The sequence below is a fragment of the Mobula birostris genome, chromosome 14 (genome assembly GCF_030028105.1).
Source record: "Mobula birostris isolate sMobBir1 chromosome 14, sMobBir1.hap1, whole genome shotgun sequence".
NCBI lineage: Eukaryota > Metazoa > Chordata > Chondrichthyes > Myliobatiformes > Myliobatidae > Mobula > Mobula birostris.
In genome coordinates, this window is record NC_092383.1 from 72,616,552 (window position 1) to 72,636,724 (window position 20,173).

Genomic DNA, 20,173 nt, shown 5'->3' on the forward strand with positions numbered 1-20,173 from the left:
TTAGGGACAAGGGTGTGGAGGAGTTAGAGATCAGGCCAGGTTCTAGGCCTCTGCTCCATGCTCCGCACTTGAAGGTCAACAACATGGATGAGTGATAAAGGACATGCAGAGCTTAGGCTCTGCTCTACGTGTGAAGGAATGCAATGTGGACTTGGGCCATGGGACATCTGGAGTCCAGGCCTTTGCTCTGCACTCAGAGGTTAGCAACGTGGATAGGCATCAAGGGATGTGGAGCTGTCCGAGGTCGATGGGGCCCTGTATTAGATGTCCAAGCAGGAAGCAAGAGGTGGCACGAGGGCTGGTCAATAGGCAAGTGTGGAGTTCGAGCCTGGGGTCCTGTCATCGGCTTGTCCAGGGGTCGATACCAAAGATCGAAGGCTGATGGTAAATCAGAAGTCCAGAATTTCAAGCTTGATAGCTAAAATCTGGAGAATGGAGCCCTGAGGCCTGTCCTGGAGATGGAGGACTGCTTGTATGTGTGGGTGGGTGGGTAGGTGCCTTGTTTTGCTTTTGCTGTTGCTGGTCTGTTGCTTGTTGTATTCTGTTTTATTGTGCTTTCTGTTGTTCTGCCGAGCTGTGTTGGCCCTGGAATGCATGGCGACATTTTGCAGGCGGCCCCTAGCATCCTTAGATGTGCTGGATACCAATGCAAGCGATGCACTCCACCAGTTTCCCCTGTACGTATGATAAATAAATCTGAATCCGTAGTAATGTAGTAATTTGCTTATAAGTGAACAAATCTCTCTTGTGCCATACTCAGAAAGAACATCATGATTCAGCTGAAGTACTACAGGTGACTCATTTCTTTATTTCACAGAGTAAGTACCATTGATGACTATAACTCAGATGTGCGACAGTCAACAGCTGGAACATCTTGAATTAAAATGTTTGAGGAACAGTGAACAAGTCAACTGTCTGAGACAAGAACCGTGAAAGTCCCATGTTCAGCCAAAACTTATTAAATCTGTGACCCAAACGATTTTCTCTTTAAATCAATTTGCATTCCTGATGTTTGCCTTGGATCTCACAAATTGGACCTCAAAAGGAGTTGTATGTCCTACAGGCCATTAGCCAAAGTAAATGGACACGCATTAACATTCTTGTTCCAAGTCCAAAATAATCAATTCAAAGTCCATCAAATGTTTCTACTGTATCATATGCGAAGCTCACATATGGGCAATTTGTTCTTGTTCAGCTTTGAAGTGTTCATCATTATAGCTATTAGAATGTTATTCTGGATATCATGTGTAATGAGCATCACATTAATTATTCAGATGTCCAGCTTTCGTGAGATTATAGCTGAAGTAGCATTTTCTATAGATCTGCTCACAAAAAGATACCAATGTGATCAGTAACATTTTCATATTTCAAGATTGTCAAGGCAGAAAGTTATGTTCATAAATCCCAGAAAAGTGATTTTGAAGTGGATTGAAGTACCAGTTTTCAAGCGAGAGCAGAAAAAAAGAACTTCTTGGCACTTTAGACTACTACCATAAACTTCTCAGCTTCTGATGTTTAGACATCATGAACAAATCACTCATTAAATTTATTCATTTAAAAATATATACTGTATATTTAAAAGATTTCGCCTTTTTGGTGCCTAGAAGCTTTCAGATGCATCATGCACGTTAAGTCAAAGTCAAATGCAAAGTAAATTTATTGTTAAAGTACATATATGTTGCTAACTTGAGATTCATTTTCTTGCAGGTATTTACAAGAAAATAAGGAAACATATGGAATTTACGCAAAATGGTACATAACTAAAGACTGACAAACAAAGAATGTTGAAGAGAAGACAAATAGTGCAAATAGAAAATAAATTACACTAAGGACATGAGTTGGAAGAGTGCTTGAAAGTCAGTCTGTAGGTTATGGAATCCATTCAGAGTTTTGTTGAGTGAAGTTACTCTTGCCGATTCAGGAAGCTGATGGCTGTCTGAACCTAAAGAAACCATACCTCCTGCTGTACTCCTGGTAGTAGTGAGAAGAAAGCATAGTCTGGTTGGTTGGGTCCTTAATGAAGAATTCATTTTTCTTGTAGCAATGCTCTATGTAAAAAGAATTACAGAATCAAAGAACACTACAATACAGGAACAGGCCCTTCGCTCCATCTAGTCCATGTCAAACCATTAGTCCCATTGATCTGCACCCGGACCATTACCTTCCATATCCCTCCTATCCATGTACCTATCCAAATTTCTCTTAAATGTTGAAAGCGAACGCACATCCCCCACTTTGCACGGGCAGCTCATCCCACACTTTCACCAACCTCTGAGTGAAGAAGTTCTCTCTCACTCAATGTGCTCAGTGGTGGAGAAAGCATCCACTGCATCCTCTGAATCAAAATAAAGATTAACTCTATTTCCAAGAATACCTTATTTTCACCATCTCCAGTTCTACACCTTTTCACTTCCTACTGTTATGATCTTGTTTCCCTTCAGCACTGCTGAAGATTCTGACTTCTTGCTGGGTTTGTTAACTGCTCACTGATGCTGGTCTCTCAATAGTACATATGCAATGAAAATTACTGCATTCTTTAATTTGCAGTAATACGTAGTTTTATTGACTACTCTATGTTTCTTCCTATTTTATGTATTTATATGCATGTACACTCGCACACGCCAACTCTCTTCAGAAATGATTTTGAAGAAACATTCCAAACCAGTTTTCTTTTCCCTATCCTGAAAGCGTTGAGTTCAACTATATTTTATTTAGATTTTTCATTACCCCTTTATCTCCTCAATCACCAGTTATAATCCATTCCAACCATTTACACGTTCCTGAAGCAATCATCCTTTTGGCCGGGTCCCCATTCCCATGTTCCACTTCCACACATTTTATTTTTTTCTTTCCTTAGTACCATTCCCATCCTAGGCTTTGTTCTCAAGTACAAAGCGTTCATCTCAAGCATCTTCCAGTTTTGCTGAAAGTATGTCAACCCACACAACTCATTCATTTGTTCCCTTAACCTGTCAAGAGTTTAGATTTTGTTAATCTATGTAGTTTCTTTTTTCTATGGAAAGAAATCCCGAATGATGAATAAAGCTATAGAATAGTTTTTTCTCTTCTACATGTATTCTTCAGAAAATATGCCGGGAGTGTTCATAAGGAGCAGATGTGCATGTCCCTGAAGACGATTTTCCATGGGAGTTTAGAACAGCTGTAAAATCTTTAGTTAATCTCATCTGCAATACAGTAAGATTTCCAGCGCCATTATACAAGTGATAAGCGATATACAACAATCGGTGGATTTAGAAAATACTACTGCTCCCCATCACTTGTTGCTCCTGCGATTGCTGTTGTAATTTTCATTAAGCAAGCTGATCTTTGGAACCGAAATGTATTCCCCTGACAACAGCATAACTGTTATATATGGCTGCTCCTTGCAATGAATTGCTGATTAATTAAACAATGCGGATTAGATACTGCAGCGTCTATGTTTTTATTAAACAAACTCTGTACATAGCTAATCACTGGAACAAAAATAAGACTGAAATTTCTTCCCTTGACAACAGCATAACTGTTAATGTATGGCTGCTCCTTGCAATCAATCGCTGACTAATTAAACAATGCGGCTAGATGTTCACTGAAGATTCATATGGTAATTAGCTATTTCCTGTATAATCATTAAAAGTAGCAGTGATGTTTGATGCGGGAAAGACAAAGGCAACTTATGACCAGCTGCGAGCACTAAGCATGCTGTCATGAGAAGATCACTAACTGCGTTCCTTCAATTAACATAATCCTTTCAACTAAAGAAATTCCATATGCCACAGAAGATAAATGAATGAGTGATTGACAGCTCCTTCAGTAACATAGCGCTCATTGTGTTTGTAAATAAAAATCTCAAGACCAACCAGACTTTTACATCCAACTTATTTTAGGAACAGTGTGAGTGGAAAAATATTTTGTCGCTCTGTGAACCGAATACATTCTCAGTTCTTACAGCGATGACGGCAAAATCTGTTTGTTACAGATGTGTGTACTTGGAGGAATTGTCTTTATTTTGAAAGTTCAGTTTATTCCTTGGGAACAGATTTTTTAAAGCATGTAAAACAGAATTAATGTAATCTTTAATCTAATACCTAATACCATTGACATCCCTAGGTTTCCTTTTATTGGATATATTTATGATGTATGTATCAGTTCATGGCATAAACGGAATAATTTCTTTGTGCAGTAAAGGTCACAGTACCCCCTGTTCTGTCAGTAACAACCTTACATTAAAATTCACATACATACCTCCTTCCTCCAGACCTATACCAGATGCCAAATGTCTAGTATCTGTCAGATATATAGATTGCATTGCTCTGGAGAACAAGTATTTGGAGAAAATTCTGCATAACTTTGATTTATTACAGCAACTCTGGGCTTCGTGTAAGGCTGCATATAAGGTACTGAGCTTTAAATGTTACCTTTTTCATTGAGAAATTGGAAATATAAAGTACAAAATCGCAATCTGGTATTCATAAAAAAACTAAACCTCTCTTGTGCCACACTCCGGTGAAGTCACACAAAGAGAGAGACAGAGTGCGTGAGAAAGAGAGGCAGCGAGAGTCTGTGTGAGAATGAAAGAGATGGTGTGCGTGAGAAAGAGAGAGTGTGTGAGAAAGAGAGACTTTGAGGGAGGGGAAAAGGGAGGGAAGAGGGAGATGGTGGAGCGTAGACAGGGGAGGGAGAGAAGGGTTGAAGGCGAGAGGAGGAGAGGGGATGGGGAGAGGTAGAGGAGGAGGAAAAAGGAGAGGAGAGAGGGAGAGAGAGAGTTGTGACATCAGTAACAGCAGCAAATGTTTCTTCTGCATAATTATTGCCATGGCATCTATAGTTGAGTTGAAGGTCACTGCAGCAAATCCAATAGTTAATACCCAATAATCTATTTCCCAATGTGGCTTAAAAAACAAAGGGAATGTAAGTGGGATCTGTGTGTGTGTGTGTGTGTGTGTGTGTGTGTGTGTGTGTGTGTGTGTGTATGTGTGTCTGTGTGTGTGTGTGTGTGTGTGTGTGAGAGACAGAGACAGACAGACAGACAGAGAGAGACATACCAATGGACAGAGAGAGAGAGAGAGAGAGAATGCTGACAGTTAATTATAAAAAAGGAGAAAGGGAAAAGTTTACTCTATCCTAACCCTGACAGGATTGTTACAGACCCATTCACTTTTATTTTGGTTTAAAAGGGGTGCAGAAATTTACATTATAAGTTCATTTCTATCATTGTTCTGCTGATCTATAGCCCAAAAGCCTCATAAAAGTGGCTTACCATTTAAAGATTGAGAACAGCTTGCATTACATTTTTTTTTCTTAAAGACAAGATATAGCAGAAATTAGCTTGTCAGGTTACACTAAATATTTCATAAGTTAATGGGCACCATTCCTTAGAAAAAGCAAAAATTCAAAGTTTAGGTAAATTCTTTGCTTCTATTTTGTAAGTCAAATAATGCTATAATTTGTTTTTTTAAATTAAAAAAATGAAGGTTAAACATTTAAGAAGTAGTTCATATAATGAGGTAACACATGTCAAGATGTGTATAAGTAGAGCTTTTATTCTGGTGTGGAACTGAAACATTGCTTCCATGGTTTAAAAAAACAATGTACCCACACCTTATGACCTATTGCTGTCAGCAGATCATTATGCCACTTCTGAATTTATTTTATCTATTTAAAAAATAGAAGTAATAAATATGATTTAAATCGGTCACGTTTTCAGCAGCAGCTGAAGACAAGGTGAGGAAAGAACAGTTGAAATCAACCATGAACGTTCCATGTGAAGAAGCCAGGCTTTTTGCATATTTAAGACAGACCATTGCCTTTTTTACAATTACCTCCAGGCAGTTTGCCTTCAGCACCTTCATCAAATTCATTACAGTTCTCTACTTGAAATAGATTTTAGTCATTTACTGCTTCTGCTCTTCACAAAGCATCTGCTCAATCTCTAATCCCACAATGTAGAAACAAACATTGACTAGAAAGCTAATAATTCCAGTGGCTCAGGAATTGTTTATGCCAAATTGATATTTCATGCTATAAAAGGTAAACGTAAAGTTTGCAATCTTCTACCCAGGAAGTGAGATTTTGTCACTTGTCCAAATTTATATACAATTGCACTTACAATTTTGCTTTGAGGAACTTACTGGAATCTTCAAGACTGGAATTAGTACCATTACTAAATCATTATTTGATATCTCTGAGGTAAATTTACACAAAACCTTTGTGAATCTTTTAGTTTTATAGAGTTTAATTAAAGATTGAATGGCAATTCAGAAAAATTTTAGCTGAAATTATAACCATATGCATCTTGTGTCAAAATAATTACTTTCTCATGTTACATGTCAGAAACACAGTGTCTTGCTGGTTTTTCCAAGTTTAACAGTAAAGAATATAAGGTTGATATTACTCTAGATGTTAAAAAAGACCTGGAAATATCTGACACATATGAGCCTTTTACCTTTGTATGAGAACTTCAGGCGAGGTTTACTTTGCTTCCAGGCATCACTCACCGGTAAAAGAGCAAAGAAAACAATACAACAGCACACAGCAGTAACCCTTGGAGGATGAAACTTCTTTCTGTAATCCCTTTCTCCAATTAGAATTATACACTCCATGTTACAAGTCTACAGCATTACTCCAATGCACGCCAGTCCCACTGTATACCAATTCAATTCATTACAGTTCACTGCTGAAATAGTTCTGAAACTACTAGTGGGAGTGGTGATACAGCTGCCAATCAGTCTCCAACAATTTGCATGAGTTCCAAAAGGAACAGACAAGGAAGGAGTGGTTTTGGCAGAGCCAAGCACTGCAAAATTATCGCTGACAGTGTTGAAGTCTGCGGAACAATAATCTGTATTAATTCAAGAAAACTTTTAAGATATACGTAATTGATAAAGATCAGACGATAAACATCATTTATACCTTCTTTTAGATTAGACTTGATATTCATTTAAGACAATCAAGTTTATCATTAATATATTGTGCAGATTAACTGTAAATTTTATGAATGAAGCATATTTTGGAAACAGATCAGTTTCATTGGAAAAATCTGTTTCTGCTGTACTATGATTTGGAAATCCCTGTGGCATGGCATCTGGCTTACAAGCTGAACTTTCCCATGTTCCACACAAACGCAAAAAAGTCCCATTCCCATTGCTCTCTTGATTTTCACTGGTGCTCTGGTGCCTGTGTTTCCTTGAAACCCACTGGTGCACTGATTCTTTGAAATTCACCAGCTTCAGCAGAAAATTAAGGCCCTACTGTGTGGTTTCTTTTAAAAAGTATGAGTTAAGAGTGTGTTAGGTTATCAGAGCCATGGAGTAACACAGAATGGGAACAGGCACGTTCACCCAACTCGTCCCTGCCCACCTTGGTAAACATGAAGCTAAACCTATTTATTCCTAGTAAGGACAGAAATAAAAAGATAGGCCTGCACAGCTGAGGTGCTGGTGCAGGAAGACGGGATTCAGGTTCTTGGAATCTCTTCAGGATGTGGATTAGATCTGGAGACTGAGATTTAACAGCCAGAACAAAAATAGGGCTGAGAGAAAAGCAGAACTGGTTCCAGGACACAAGCATGACAGAAGTACAAGTGAGAGATGAGGGGGAGTTGCCTTTTTGACAGGGGAGGACATTACAGCAGTGTTCAGAATTGATGTTTTGGGGGGGGGTAATTTTCCAGTGAGGTAATTTGGTTAGAATTTAGAATCAAGAAGGGGAGGGCACTTTGAAGGAATTGTGTGCTGCAGGGATTGACGCTGAGTCCATTGTTATCCGTCATCTATGTCAATGATCTTGATGGTAATGTAGTAACCTGAATCAGCAATTTGCAGATGACACCAAGATTGGGGGTGTGGTGGACAATGTGGAAGACTATCAAAGCTTGCTGTGAGATTTGGACTACCTGGGAGAATGGGCTGTAAAATGGCAGATGAAATTTAATGCAGACAAGTGTGAAGTGTTCTACTTTGGGAGGACAAACCAAATTAGGACTTGCACAGTGAGCGGTAGGGCACCGAGGAGCATGTTAGAACAAAGGGATCTGAGAATACAGATCCGTAATTTCTTGAAAGTGGCATCACAGGTAGATAGAGCCATAATGAAAGTTTTTGGCACAATGAGCTTCTTCACTCAGAGGGTAATGAGCGCGTGGCACAAGCTGCCAGTGGAAGTGGTGGATTCAATTTCAATATTTAAGAGAAATTTGGATTGTTACATGGATGGGAGTGTTATGGAGGGATATAGTGCAATCGCAAATTGATGGGACTAGGCAGATTAATCGTTTGGCATGGGCTAGATGGGATGAAGATTCTGTTTCTGTGCTGTAGTGTTCTATGACCCCATGACTCTGACATAGCGTGACCAAAACCTACTAACCCTAACGAGAGTCAGAAAGCAATTGAGACAAACAAAGAGGAAGTTAAATTTATAAAGGACCAACAGGGAATTAATATTGACCAGGAAAGCAGAAAACAAATGAAACGCAGAAAACAGTACAGTTCTGATAAAATGCTAACTTGCAATGTTAACTCGAATTCTTTCTCCACAGATGCTTCCTGACTTGCTATTACTTCCAACATTTTCAAAGGTTTCAAAGGTTTCAAAGCTACATTTAATGTCAGAGAAATGTATACAATATACATTCTGAAATGCTTTTTACCTTGTACTTCTGCTTTGTTTCAGATTTAAGCTTCTGCAATATTTGATTTTATAAAGACCACCAGCTAAATCTTTTGACCAAACCCAAACATACATTACAGTGACCCTTTCGTATACTGTATTTGAAAATCATGTTACCCCTTGGTTAGAAAAGGTACCAAATTCCCCCTCACACTCCTAATTTCCTAACCTATCTTCCCTGGCATTTCAATCCTCATCAATATTGAAATTGTTCTTGGTTCAAACATCTTTTAAGTTCCTGGTAGCTCCTCAGAACCACGAGATAATGACAAATAAGAGAAGTCACCAAGCCAAGTCGATTTGAGTTCATCCATCCAAAAAGATCCCACCGCTTCTCCATTGCTACTTGAAATTATAGAAGATTTATAACAGAGAAAAAGACTATCTTGTCTCCATTTGGTCCATAGAAGTTGAAAAAGAACTACTCAATCTAATACAACAGGAATTCTGCAGATGCTGGAAATTCAAGCAGCACACATCAAAGCTGCTGGTGAACGCAGCAGGCCAGGCAGCATCTCTAGGAAGAGGTACAGTCGACGTTTCAGGCCGAGTCCTTTCGTCAAAGGGTCTCGGCCCAAAACGTCGACTGTACCTCTTCCTAGAGATGCTGCCTGGCCTGCTGCATCCACCAGCAACTTTGATGTGTGTTACCCAATCTAATCCCAACTTTCTATACTAATTCTGGAACTTTGCAAGTTTTACTTGTTCAAATATATGCACTTTTAAGTATATTTTAAATGTGATGAAGATTTCTTCCTCTACCAGCTATTTCCAAACCCCAGTCACTCTCCAGGAGAAAAAAAAATCCTCATTGCTTCTCTCATTCTCCTACCAATAACTTTAAATCAATTTTTTACCTTTCTACAGAAGGAAATACATAAGTTGTATTTATTCTATGTAGGTTCCTCAATTTAGATTAGATTAGATTTAGATTATGAGGACACTCAGTCCTCGTTTATTGTCATTTAGAAATGCATTCATTAAAAAATGATATAATGTTCCTCCAGTATGATATCACAGAAACACAGAACAGACCAAGACTAAAACTGACAAAACCACATAATTATAACATATAGTTACAACAGTGTAAAGCAATACTGTAATTTGATAAGAGCAGACCATGGGCACGGTTAAAAAAAGTCTCAAAGTCCCAATAGCCCCAACATCTCACGCAGAAGGTAGAAGGGAGAAATTCTCCCTGCCATGAGCCTCCAGCGCCACACACTTGCCGATGCAGCATCCTGGAAGCACCCGACCACAGTCCGACTCTGAGTCCGTCTGAAAACTTCGAGCCTCCGACACCGAGCACTGAGCACCATCTCTGCTGAGCGCCTCGACTCCACCCTGGCCGCTGAGCAACAAGCAAAGCCGAGGATTCGTGGCCTTCCCCTCTGGAGATTTCGGATCACACAGTAGCAGCGGCAGCGAAATAGGCATTTCAGAAGTTTCACCAGATGTTCCTCCGTGCTCTCATGTCTGCCTCCATCAAATCAGAATTGTGCACAGCACCCTACTTGACAAGTAACAGATATTCATCACCAGAGTGGCCGTGCGCTCTGCGTTGTGCCGCCATCTTCTCCTCTCCATCTCCTCTGACATTTTAGACATGTCAGGCAAGTTTCCCCCCCAGCCTCTTCTTTACCTGAGACAACAGTCCTGGCCTGTTCAATCTTTCCTCATGTTTGCAACTTTCCACTCCTAGCTAGATCCTCACACATCTAGTCTGCACGCTTACCAGTGAAGGCACATATTTCGTGTAAATCTGGTGACTGGAACTGAAGGTGATACTCAAGCTCTGACCGAACTAGTGCTCTTGCTACTTCATGCACAAACTTTCTAGTGCGTTCTATGCCTCATCTAAGAAAGGAAAGCATGCTGTGTGTCCCTTTAACCATGTTATCTTGTTGTCTGTGGATGTACTGTACATGATAAAGTCCCTTTGCCCTTCTACATGATTGAATATCCTACCAGTTATTGTATATTCTCTTATTCCGCAGCACCTCCCAAATGTACTACCCCACACTGAACTAAATTCCCTTTGACAATTTGGAGTCCAGTTGAGTTAGATACTGTACGTCTTCCCACAAAGAAAAACTTCCCACCTTACTATTAATCATTAGGCCAATATTTTTGTGACAATTGACAACTATTTTTATTATGCTCCCATGAGGAAGTCCAGATCAGTAACATATGTTACAAAAACAAAGAGAGGAAGTACCAACCCAGTGGAACACCGCTGGTATCAGCCTTCTAGCTATTAACCAGGACTTTTCTCTGTATATAAATACCCATTCAGTGCGCATTGCATGAAGAGCTCCATAATAACCATCCTAAATTGAGTATTTACTAGCCTGAACCTGAAACAGTTTAAGTTAAAACAATATTCTAAAGTTACCTGCTCTATTCCCCCAAGTATCCTTCTGATTATTAAAACATTTTCTCTATTTCAATATTTTAACTCCTCCATTCCAAATATTACAAAAAGCATTAAGAAATCCTTAAAGACTGTTACTTAATGACTGAGAGGAAACAGCATGGCCAAAGTCTGTATTTTTACCCTCAAGAAGGTCAAGGGCAAGAGGCACATGGGAACACCACCACCTCTAGGACATCCTACAGACACTGTATTGCCTTGGATACATATAATTACTCCTTCATCATTGCTTAGTGTAAATCAGATGTTCCTAACCTTTTTTTATGCCATAGAACCCAGGTTGGGAACCCCTGGTCTAAATCCTCGAATTCACTGTCCAACAACATTGTGGGAGTAGTTTATTCTGAAAGATTATAGTGGGTCAAGAACTCAGCTACCCATCATCTTCTCAAAGGCAAATCAGGCAATACTTACAGATGTACTGCAGATAGTTGCTCTGAAAGATGGGATACGATCATCTCAGTTATGTACTTCATTAAGTGCTGTTACTTCCTCAGGGGTTTTTCATTGTAGCCAAGCTTTGTAGGTAGCTTTGTTGAATTATTCAGTGGTATCTTACTGTGAATTTTCAGAAGTTCAAATTTCAAAGTAAATTTATTATCGAAGTACATATATGCCACCATATACACCCCTGAGATTCATTTTCTTGCAGGTATTCACAGTAAATACAAAGAAACACAACGGAATCAATGAAAATGCACACAACAAGTACAATCAATGTGCAAAAGACAATAAACTGAGCACGTACAAAAATAGATTTAAAAAGTAATAATAATAATCAATAAATAAGTGATAAATATTGAAAACGTAAGTTGTAGAGCCCTTACTAGTGAGTCCATAGATTGTCCGTAGGTTGTGGAACCAGTTCAGTGTTGGGATGAGTGTAGCTAAACCTTCTGGTTCAAGACCCTGATGGTTAAGGAGTAATAACTGGTCCTGAACCTGGTGGCGTGGGACGTAGATCTCCTGTACCTTCTGCCTGATGGCAGCAGTGGAAGAGAGCATCATTTGGATGGTGGAGGTCCTTGATAGATGCTCCATTCCTGGAATAGTGCTCCTTGTCAATGTGCTCAGTGGTGGGGAGGTCTTTACCTGTGATGGAACTGGACTGTATCCACTACTTTTTGGAGGCTTTTCCGTTCAAGGGCATTGGTGTTCTCATACCAGGCTGTGATGCAACCAGTCAGACTACTCTTCACCACGTGTCTATAGTAGTTTGTCAATATTTTCGATGACATCTTGAATCTGTGCAAGCTTCTAAGAAAGTAAAGCTGCTGCAGTGCCTTCTGGACGGGACCTAGGACAGATCCTCTGAAATGATAACGTCAAGGAATTTAAATTTGCTGTCTATCTCCTCCTCTGATCCCCTGATGATGACAGGCTCGTGGACCTCTGGTTTCATCCCCCTGTTGGCGATAATCAGCTCTTTTGGTTTTGCTGACATTGAAGTTGTTGTTGTGGTGCCATTCAGCCAGATTTTCAATCTCCCTCTTATATGCTGATTCATCACCATCTTTGATTCAGTCAACAATAGTGATGTTATTTGTAAACTTGAATATGGAATTGGAGTTGTACTTAGCCTCGTAGTCATAAGTATAAAGTGAACAGAGCAGAGCATTAAGCAAAAGCATTGTGATGCAACTACATTGATGGTGATTGTGGAGGAGGTGCTGCTGCCAATCCAAACTGACTGGGGACTGCAAGTGAGGAAATCGAAGATCGAATTGCACAAGGAGATATTGACGCCTAGGTCTTGAAGCATGTTGATTAGTTTTGAAGGGATGATAGTATTGAATGCAGAGCTGTTGTCAATGAAGAGCAACCTGATGTATGCATCTTCACTGTCCAGATGTTCCAGGGCTGAGTGTTATGTACCCCTGGGGTTCCTCTTTGCTGTGGACTGTCATTTTGAGGCACAAGAAAGAACTAAGACTAACTTTTGGATTTCTGCTGATAGAGAGAGGGGCAGAGTCTGCCTTTCAGCTCGTGCTTACACTTTTACAAGGACACTGACCACTGCTGTCAGCTTTTGGGTTGCCATAGAAAGAGAGAGAGGTGGAGTTATTTGATGGACAATCGATGTTATGGTTTCTCTGCAGCATGGTTATACTTTCTGCAAGGACACTGGCAGCTTCCAAGTTCTTACAGAGAGAGGAGGGAGGAGCTGCTGGATGGACAGCTGGTATTCATCATGGTGAGATAAATAGAAGGTCAGCTGTTAGATCTACATACACATGGTTTTGGACACTGAATGAGCTTTGTTGTGCCCACAGAAAAGGTGGGTTTTGAAGGATCAATCAGTGGCTCTCGCAGTGTGAAAAGGGTGTGACCGGTGGGGAGTTATTCATGTGTCCGACCCTCGCCTGGGTTGATAACTCCACCACAGAAGAACGGTCCCCATTGTTGTGGTCACAGTCAGTGACTTCTAAAGGATTTCGGAGGACAACAGGAAGATCGCCAGTGTCAGCCCACCTGAAGACTCAAATCTCTCCCTCTCTCTCTCCATCACTACTCAACTCAATACCACAAACTGAAATGAACTTTACTCATCATTGTAAGACTATCTATTTACCCCTAGACTTGAAGAAGCTTGGTTTTCATATATTTCCACACTTACTTATATATAATCATTGCTAACCTGTTTGATTTATCTGTATTTATATTACTGTATTGCATAGTTACTAATAAATACCATTAGTTAATAGCAATACTGGACTTCAAAGTGTTTTCCATTTCTGCTGGATCTTTAACCAGTCACGGGGTATGTGACACTGAGTGAAGTGCCAACAAAATGCATCTGAAGTAGACCTACTGGAAATGGAAAATGGAGCAGATCCAAGTTACATCTCAGGCAGGAGCTAATATGCTTCATCGCTCTCCTCTCAGAGCACTTCATTACAGTGGATGTAAGTGCTACTTGATGATAGGTACTGAGGCAGGTTACCATGTGTTTGTTGGGCACTGGTATAATTGAAGCCTGCTCGAATAACCTCAGATTGCTGAAGTGAGAGGTTAAAGGTTGAAGACTCCAGCCAGCTGAATAGCACAGGTCTTCAGAACTCAGCCGGGCACCCCGTCTGGACAAGATGCCTCACCCTCCTGTAGAATGCTCTCCTGTTAGCCTGAGAGACTGTAATTACAAAATCATCAAGGGCTGTAGGAATTTGTGAAGGTGTCTTCATGTTTTATTCATCAAAGTGAGCATAAAACCATGAGCTCATCTGGGAGCAAAGCCTTGTTGTCACATATGCCACTCTTTGGAAAGCAAGCTAATAGTTGGATATAGAGACTAGTAAAGGGAGAAGACAAATTAATTTTCAGTAGTAGAAAAGGTGAGGGTTTGGAGCACGTACATTGAGTATAAGGTGCAGAGAAAGGAGGGAAAGGCACACCCAACAAAGCCTTCAACATGATGGCCACCTTCCTGTATGGCTGCCTCAACCTGTGCATTAGAACTAAAAAACATACACACCAAGTGTGGCTATTTGTGGAGGTTCTAACTGCCCCTTGCCATTATGAAGGATGGGCAACATTCTATTCAGTTGGATATTGTTGCACCACCTCTTCTCTTATTGGAAATTTTCTACAGAAAAACACTTTGGAGCAAAAGTCCATTAGACAATCAATAGCTCTCTGCTCTACACTGACGACTGTGTGGCTAGGCACAGCTCAAATGTTTTCTCTATATTCAGCAGTGACTCCACTCTTGTTGGCAGAATTTCAGATAGCCACAAGTAGGCATAAAGGAGTGAGACAGATCAGCTGGTTAAGTAGTGTTGGGACAACAAGATCACAGAATTGATTTTGAACTTCAGGAGTGGGAATTTGGGAGAACACAAGTCAGTCCTCACTGAGAGGTCAGCAGTGGAAAGGGTGAGCAGTTTCGAATTTCACATTTGGTCAGTCAAAGCATGCATTAAAGGCATTGAGCTCATCTGGGAGTGAAACCTTGTTTTCACATGTGTCAGTCATTGGAAAGCAAATCGATAGCTTGATATAGAGATGAGTAAAGGGAGAAGCAAATTAGTTTTCAGCAGAAGAGAAGGTGAGGGGTTGGAGCACACACATCAGGTATAATGTGTGCAGAGAAAGGATGGAACCGTATACCTAACAAAGCCTTCAAGGATCTATCCAGGACCTAACATATTGATGAATTACCAAGAAGGCATACTCCATTAGAAATTTGAAGGTATTTGGTACAGTGTGTCACTGGAGACTCTAGCAAACTTCTACAGATGTATGGAGGAGAGCATTCTGACTGGTTGCATCCCTGCCTGGTATAGAGGCTCCAATGCACAGGATCTAAAGATGATGCAGAGAAATGCAGACTCAACCAGTTCCATCAAGGGCAACTCTCCCTATATCGAGGACATCTTTATCTGTTAATGTCTCAAGAAGATGGCATCTATCATTGTGGACCTTCACCATGCCCTCTTTTCATTACTACCATCAGGGAGGAGGTACAAAAGCCTGAAGATGCACACACAGTATGTTAGGAACAGCTTCTTCCCCTCATCATTCAGATGTTTGACTAGTCCATGAACCCATGAACACTAATCCTCTTTTGCACTTAATTATTTTTTGAACTTCTAGTAATGTTTATGACTTGCACTTCACTGCTGGAACAAATTTCACGTAATATGTCAGTGATAATAGATCTGATTCTGATCCTGCTTCTGAGCATACTATGTCCTGCAGGGGTTGTGGGATCTGATGGGATGGTTTCTTGAGCATTTAATGGTTAATGCCATTTAACAAAATGCCTCATTGCCAAAGCTCACCAAAAAGCACGAAGACCCTCAGTTGGTTGATCCTGGGGGAATCCCACTCCACCACTTTCTTCCTGAACATTTGGGGTCTCACTCCCAACTGGCAAGATGTTGAGTGGAGCACATAAGAACTTATCATGCATTTCTTTATGGACTGGGAGTTTTACCAAGAGCGTCTGGAAAAGAAAGCAATACACTTTCTTGAAGCTTGTATCAAGTAGATGCATCACAGAAATCTTACAGTGGTGTGGGATGTTCTGGCCTATAAAAAGTATTCACCCCCATCTTGGAAGTTTTCATATTTTATTGTTTTACAACATCGAATCACAGTGGATTTAATTTGGCTTTTGACGCTGATCAACAGAAAAAGACTCTTCCGTGTCAAAGTGAAAACAGATCTCTACAAAGTGATCTAAATTAATTACTAATATAAAAAAAAATCGATTGCATAAGTATTCACCCCCTTCAAGCCAGTATTTAGTAGATGCTCCTTTGGCAGCAATTTCAGCCTTGAGTCTGTGTGGATTGGTCTCTATCAGCTTTGCATATCTGGACACTGCAATTTTTCCCCATTCTTCTTTACAATATTGCTCAAGCTTTGTTAGATTGCATGGGGATTGTGCCACAAATTCTGGCCACAAATTCTCAATTTAATTGAAGTCTGGACTCTGACTTGGCCACTCCAGGACATTAACTTCATTGTTTTTAAACCATTCTTGTGTAGCTTTGGCTTTATGCTTGGGGGTCATTGTCTTGCTAAAAAATAAATCTTCTCCCAAGTCGCAGTTCTCTTGCAGACTGCATCAGGTTTTCACACAGGATTTCTATGTATTTTCCTACATTAATTTTACCCTCCATCTTAAAAAGCCTTGCAGGGCCTGTGGTAGTGAAGCATCCTCAGTGCATGATGCAGTCACCACCATGCTTCATGGTAGGGATGGTGTCTTTTTGATGACATGCGGTGCTTGGCTTATGCCAAACATAGCATTTAGTCTGATGGCCAAAAAGCCTAATTTTAGTTTCATCAGACCATAAAACCTTCTTCCAACTGGCTTCAGAGTCTCTCACGTGCCTTCTGGCAAACTCTAGCTGAGTTTTTTTCAACAGTGGATTTCTCTGTGCCACCATCCTATAAAGCTGCAACTGGTGAAAGCTTCACTTTGACATGAAGGAGTCTTTTTCTGTTGATCAGTGTCAAAAAAGCCAAATGAAATCAGCTGGAGTAAAGAAATGGAAAGTATATGGGAATCTGCTGTAAATCTGCTTTGAGCAGGGCTGAGTGACTGTGCAAGAAGAGGACTTGTGATTGAGGCCACCAAAAAACCTACAACAATACTAGAGGAGTCACAAGCTTCAGTGACTGAGATGGGAGAAACTGTGCATACATCAGCTGTGCCTGCGTGCTTCAGCAGCCAGAGCTCTATAGGAAAGCGGCAAAGAAAAAACTACTGTTGAAAAAAAAACTCACATGAAATCTCAGCTGGAGTTTGCCAGAAGACATGTGGGAGAGTCTGAAGCCAGCTGGAAGAAGGTTCTATGGTCTGACGAATCCAACATTGAGCTTTTTGGCCATCAGATCAAATACTGCACATAATCACAAACACACCATCCTTACTATGAAGCATGGTGGTGGCTGCATCATGCTGGGGGCATGTTTCACTGCAGCAGGCCCTGGGAGGCTTGTAAAGGAAGAGGGTAAAATGAATGCAGCAAAACACAGGCAAATCCTGGAGAAAAACCTGATGCATTCTGCATGAGAACGGCAACTTGGGAGAAGATTTGTTTTTCAGCAAGCGAATAACCCCAAGCATAAAGCCAAAGCTACACAGGAGTGGCTTAGAAACAACAAAGTTAATGTTCTGGAGTGGTCAAATCAGAGCCTAGATCTTAATCCAACTGAGAATTGGTGGCTGGATTTGAAAAGTGCTGTTCATTCCTGATCCCCATGCAATCTGACAGAGCTTGAGCAGCTTTGTAAAGAAGAATGGGGGAAAATTGCAGTGTTCAGATGTACAAAGCTGATAGAGTCCTATCCACACAGGCTTAAGGCTGCAACTGCTGTCATAGATGCATCTACTAAATACTGACTTGAAGGGGGTGAATACTTATGCAACCAACTATTTTGTGTTTTATATTTGTAATTAATTTAGATCACTTAGTACAGATCTGTTTTCACTTTGAAAAGGAACAGTCTTTTCCTGATGATCAGTGTCAAAAAACCCAACATTAAATACACCACGATTCAATGTCATAGAACAATAAAACATGGAAACCTCCGTCGATGGTGGGGGGCATTGGGTGGTGAATATATTTTATAGGCACTGTACCATGACAAGCATTAGCTATTGGAAAATCATCAACTTGGTGCAAGGAATATTTTGGTGCATTCAAATCTTGTCGGTCTTTCAACTTAAGGAGCTGTCCAGAAGCAACTGTTGCTGACAGGGGCACTCAGGGGTGTTAGAGTACCCGCTGAGAGTGTGCTAAACTTTGGTGCCTTCACCAAGAGGCTTAGTAGAGATGGAACATAGTTTAAGGTCAAAATGGACACTGAGGATCTGCCTCCAATGCAACAGCCTCTTAAGCATTTCATGAATGTATTCTTCAGAGAGAAATCATGGATGCACGGAAAGAGTCTGTATTAATTTAATGGCACAATGAAAGAAAGATTATTTACTTATTATACTTATTTCTTCAGTATATATTTGTATGAATAAAGTGTAAAAGATTCAGAAGATTCAAAGTACATTTATTATGAAAATATGCATGCAGTACACAACCCTGAGATTCATCTTCTCCACAGGCAGCCTCAAAACAAAGAAAACCATGGAACCCGTTCAAAGAAAAAGATCAACCCCCCCACCTGCAAAAAAAAAACAACAAATCATGCAAACAGCAACAAGAACATCAACCATCCCACGCACAACAAAAACAAATTGTACAAACAGCAACAAGTAAAAATGAACAAAAACACAGAATATAAAACAAAATTGAAAGAGCCCATATTCAATTAAGCTCAGCGTTCGTTATCTGCAGGCCACCCTGATTCAAAATCACAGCAACAGAAAAAGGAACGACCAGTCCATAAATCTCAGACCCAGAACTTCGTACCATCCTCCGACAGCATCGCAGGAGAGAGAGAGAGAGAGAGAGACCTTCCCTCGGGAGCACCGAGTGAGAAGGAAAGACAGACCGTCACACACAGATACCTTCCTTTGGTAGCAGTGATCAAGAGATTGGTAGACAGTTCTGAATACTCGCTCGCCTTCCACACTTACCTCTATATTTCAATCTTCCTCATCACTTTAATTGATAAGATCAGCTAGAAGTGAAGTTGATGTTGGGCTCATGCCCCCATCTCTAAGCTTCTTAGGCTCAAGGCCATTTTTTTCCTAGAATCTTCTCAGTGATGACGAACCGCCAGATCGCACAATTGGCCTAAAAACCCAGCATCAAACTTTAGATCTCAGGCTCCAACAGTACCAGAATCATATTAAAAAGAAGAAGAAGACAGAAAAGAAGTGAAAGAAACAGTTTTGTGGACCATCTGGAGAATGTCACCATGGTAGCATTGTTCACTGGTTTAATTCTTCTGAATTTAAAAAAACAGAGGAGATGGCGCCTCCTGTCACTTGATTTTTTTCTCTTTCCCAATTCTGACAAATGATCTCAGATTTGAAACTTTAATTGCTTCTCTGTCCACAGTTGCCACCTGACCTATTATGCGTTTCCTGCTTTTATTTCTGATTTCCTGCATTCACATTCTTTTAGCTTTCATGAATTTCTCTAGCACCTCTCTCTGTATCCTGAGAAAGCACACTTCGTATCTGTATCTCTGGTATACCCATCTTAAACACAGACTTACAGACTGATAAAACAACCAGTATATATTCATATAGTTATTACAAACGTCATATTGAGCTGCCATGTAAATTTCAGAAACAGGCTATTTAAATCTACCTGTTATGAAAATGCATGGTATTTTCAGAATTTCAGTTTTCTGCTATATGTCTGTTTCTAAATCTTGATGGAAGTTTCTTGCAAAAAATTTAAACTTGCATCTGAACTTACCATTGGAGAAATCTATTTAATCAATTCACCAGCCAAGGAATGAATTTCCAGAAACTGTGGACTTAAGGTCTATTGACTGGGATGGGTATCAATTAGAAGAAGTCTGGTAGTCATTACAGAGATGACCTGACTTTTCAGCCCAAACAAAATGTTAGGTTATGAAGGCAAACTGCTGTCAGCTTGGATTTCACTATAAACCAAGAATGAAATAAAACCTTTTCAGGAATTAGCA

The 20,173-nt window shown here is 40.2% G+C and overlaps 1 protein-coding gene across 3 annotated transcripts in view; it reads right to left on the bottom strand.

Moving 5' to 3' along the window:
• LOC140209966 (semaphorin-3D-like) overlaps positions 1-6,667 on the bottom strand; it is a 106,532-nt gene extending 99,865 nt beyond the window's left edge. The window contains exon 1 of one of the 3 annotated variants that reach the window (XM_072278663.1): positions 6,443-6,667. In XM_072278663.1, the coding sequence (XP_072134764.1) occupies positions 6,443-6,599 (157 nt within the window). In that variant the 5' untranslated portion in view covers positions 6,600-6,667. Of the gene's footprint in view, positions 1-1,957; positions 2,022-6,442 lie in introns of those variants that run through there. The other 2 variants (XM_072278664.1, XM_072278665.1) reach the window with 2 other exon arrangements.
• Between the last annotated feature and the right edge of the window lie 13,506 nt (positions 6,668-20,173).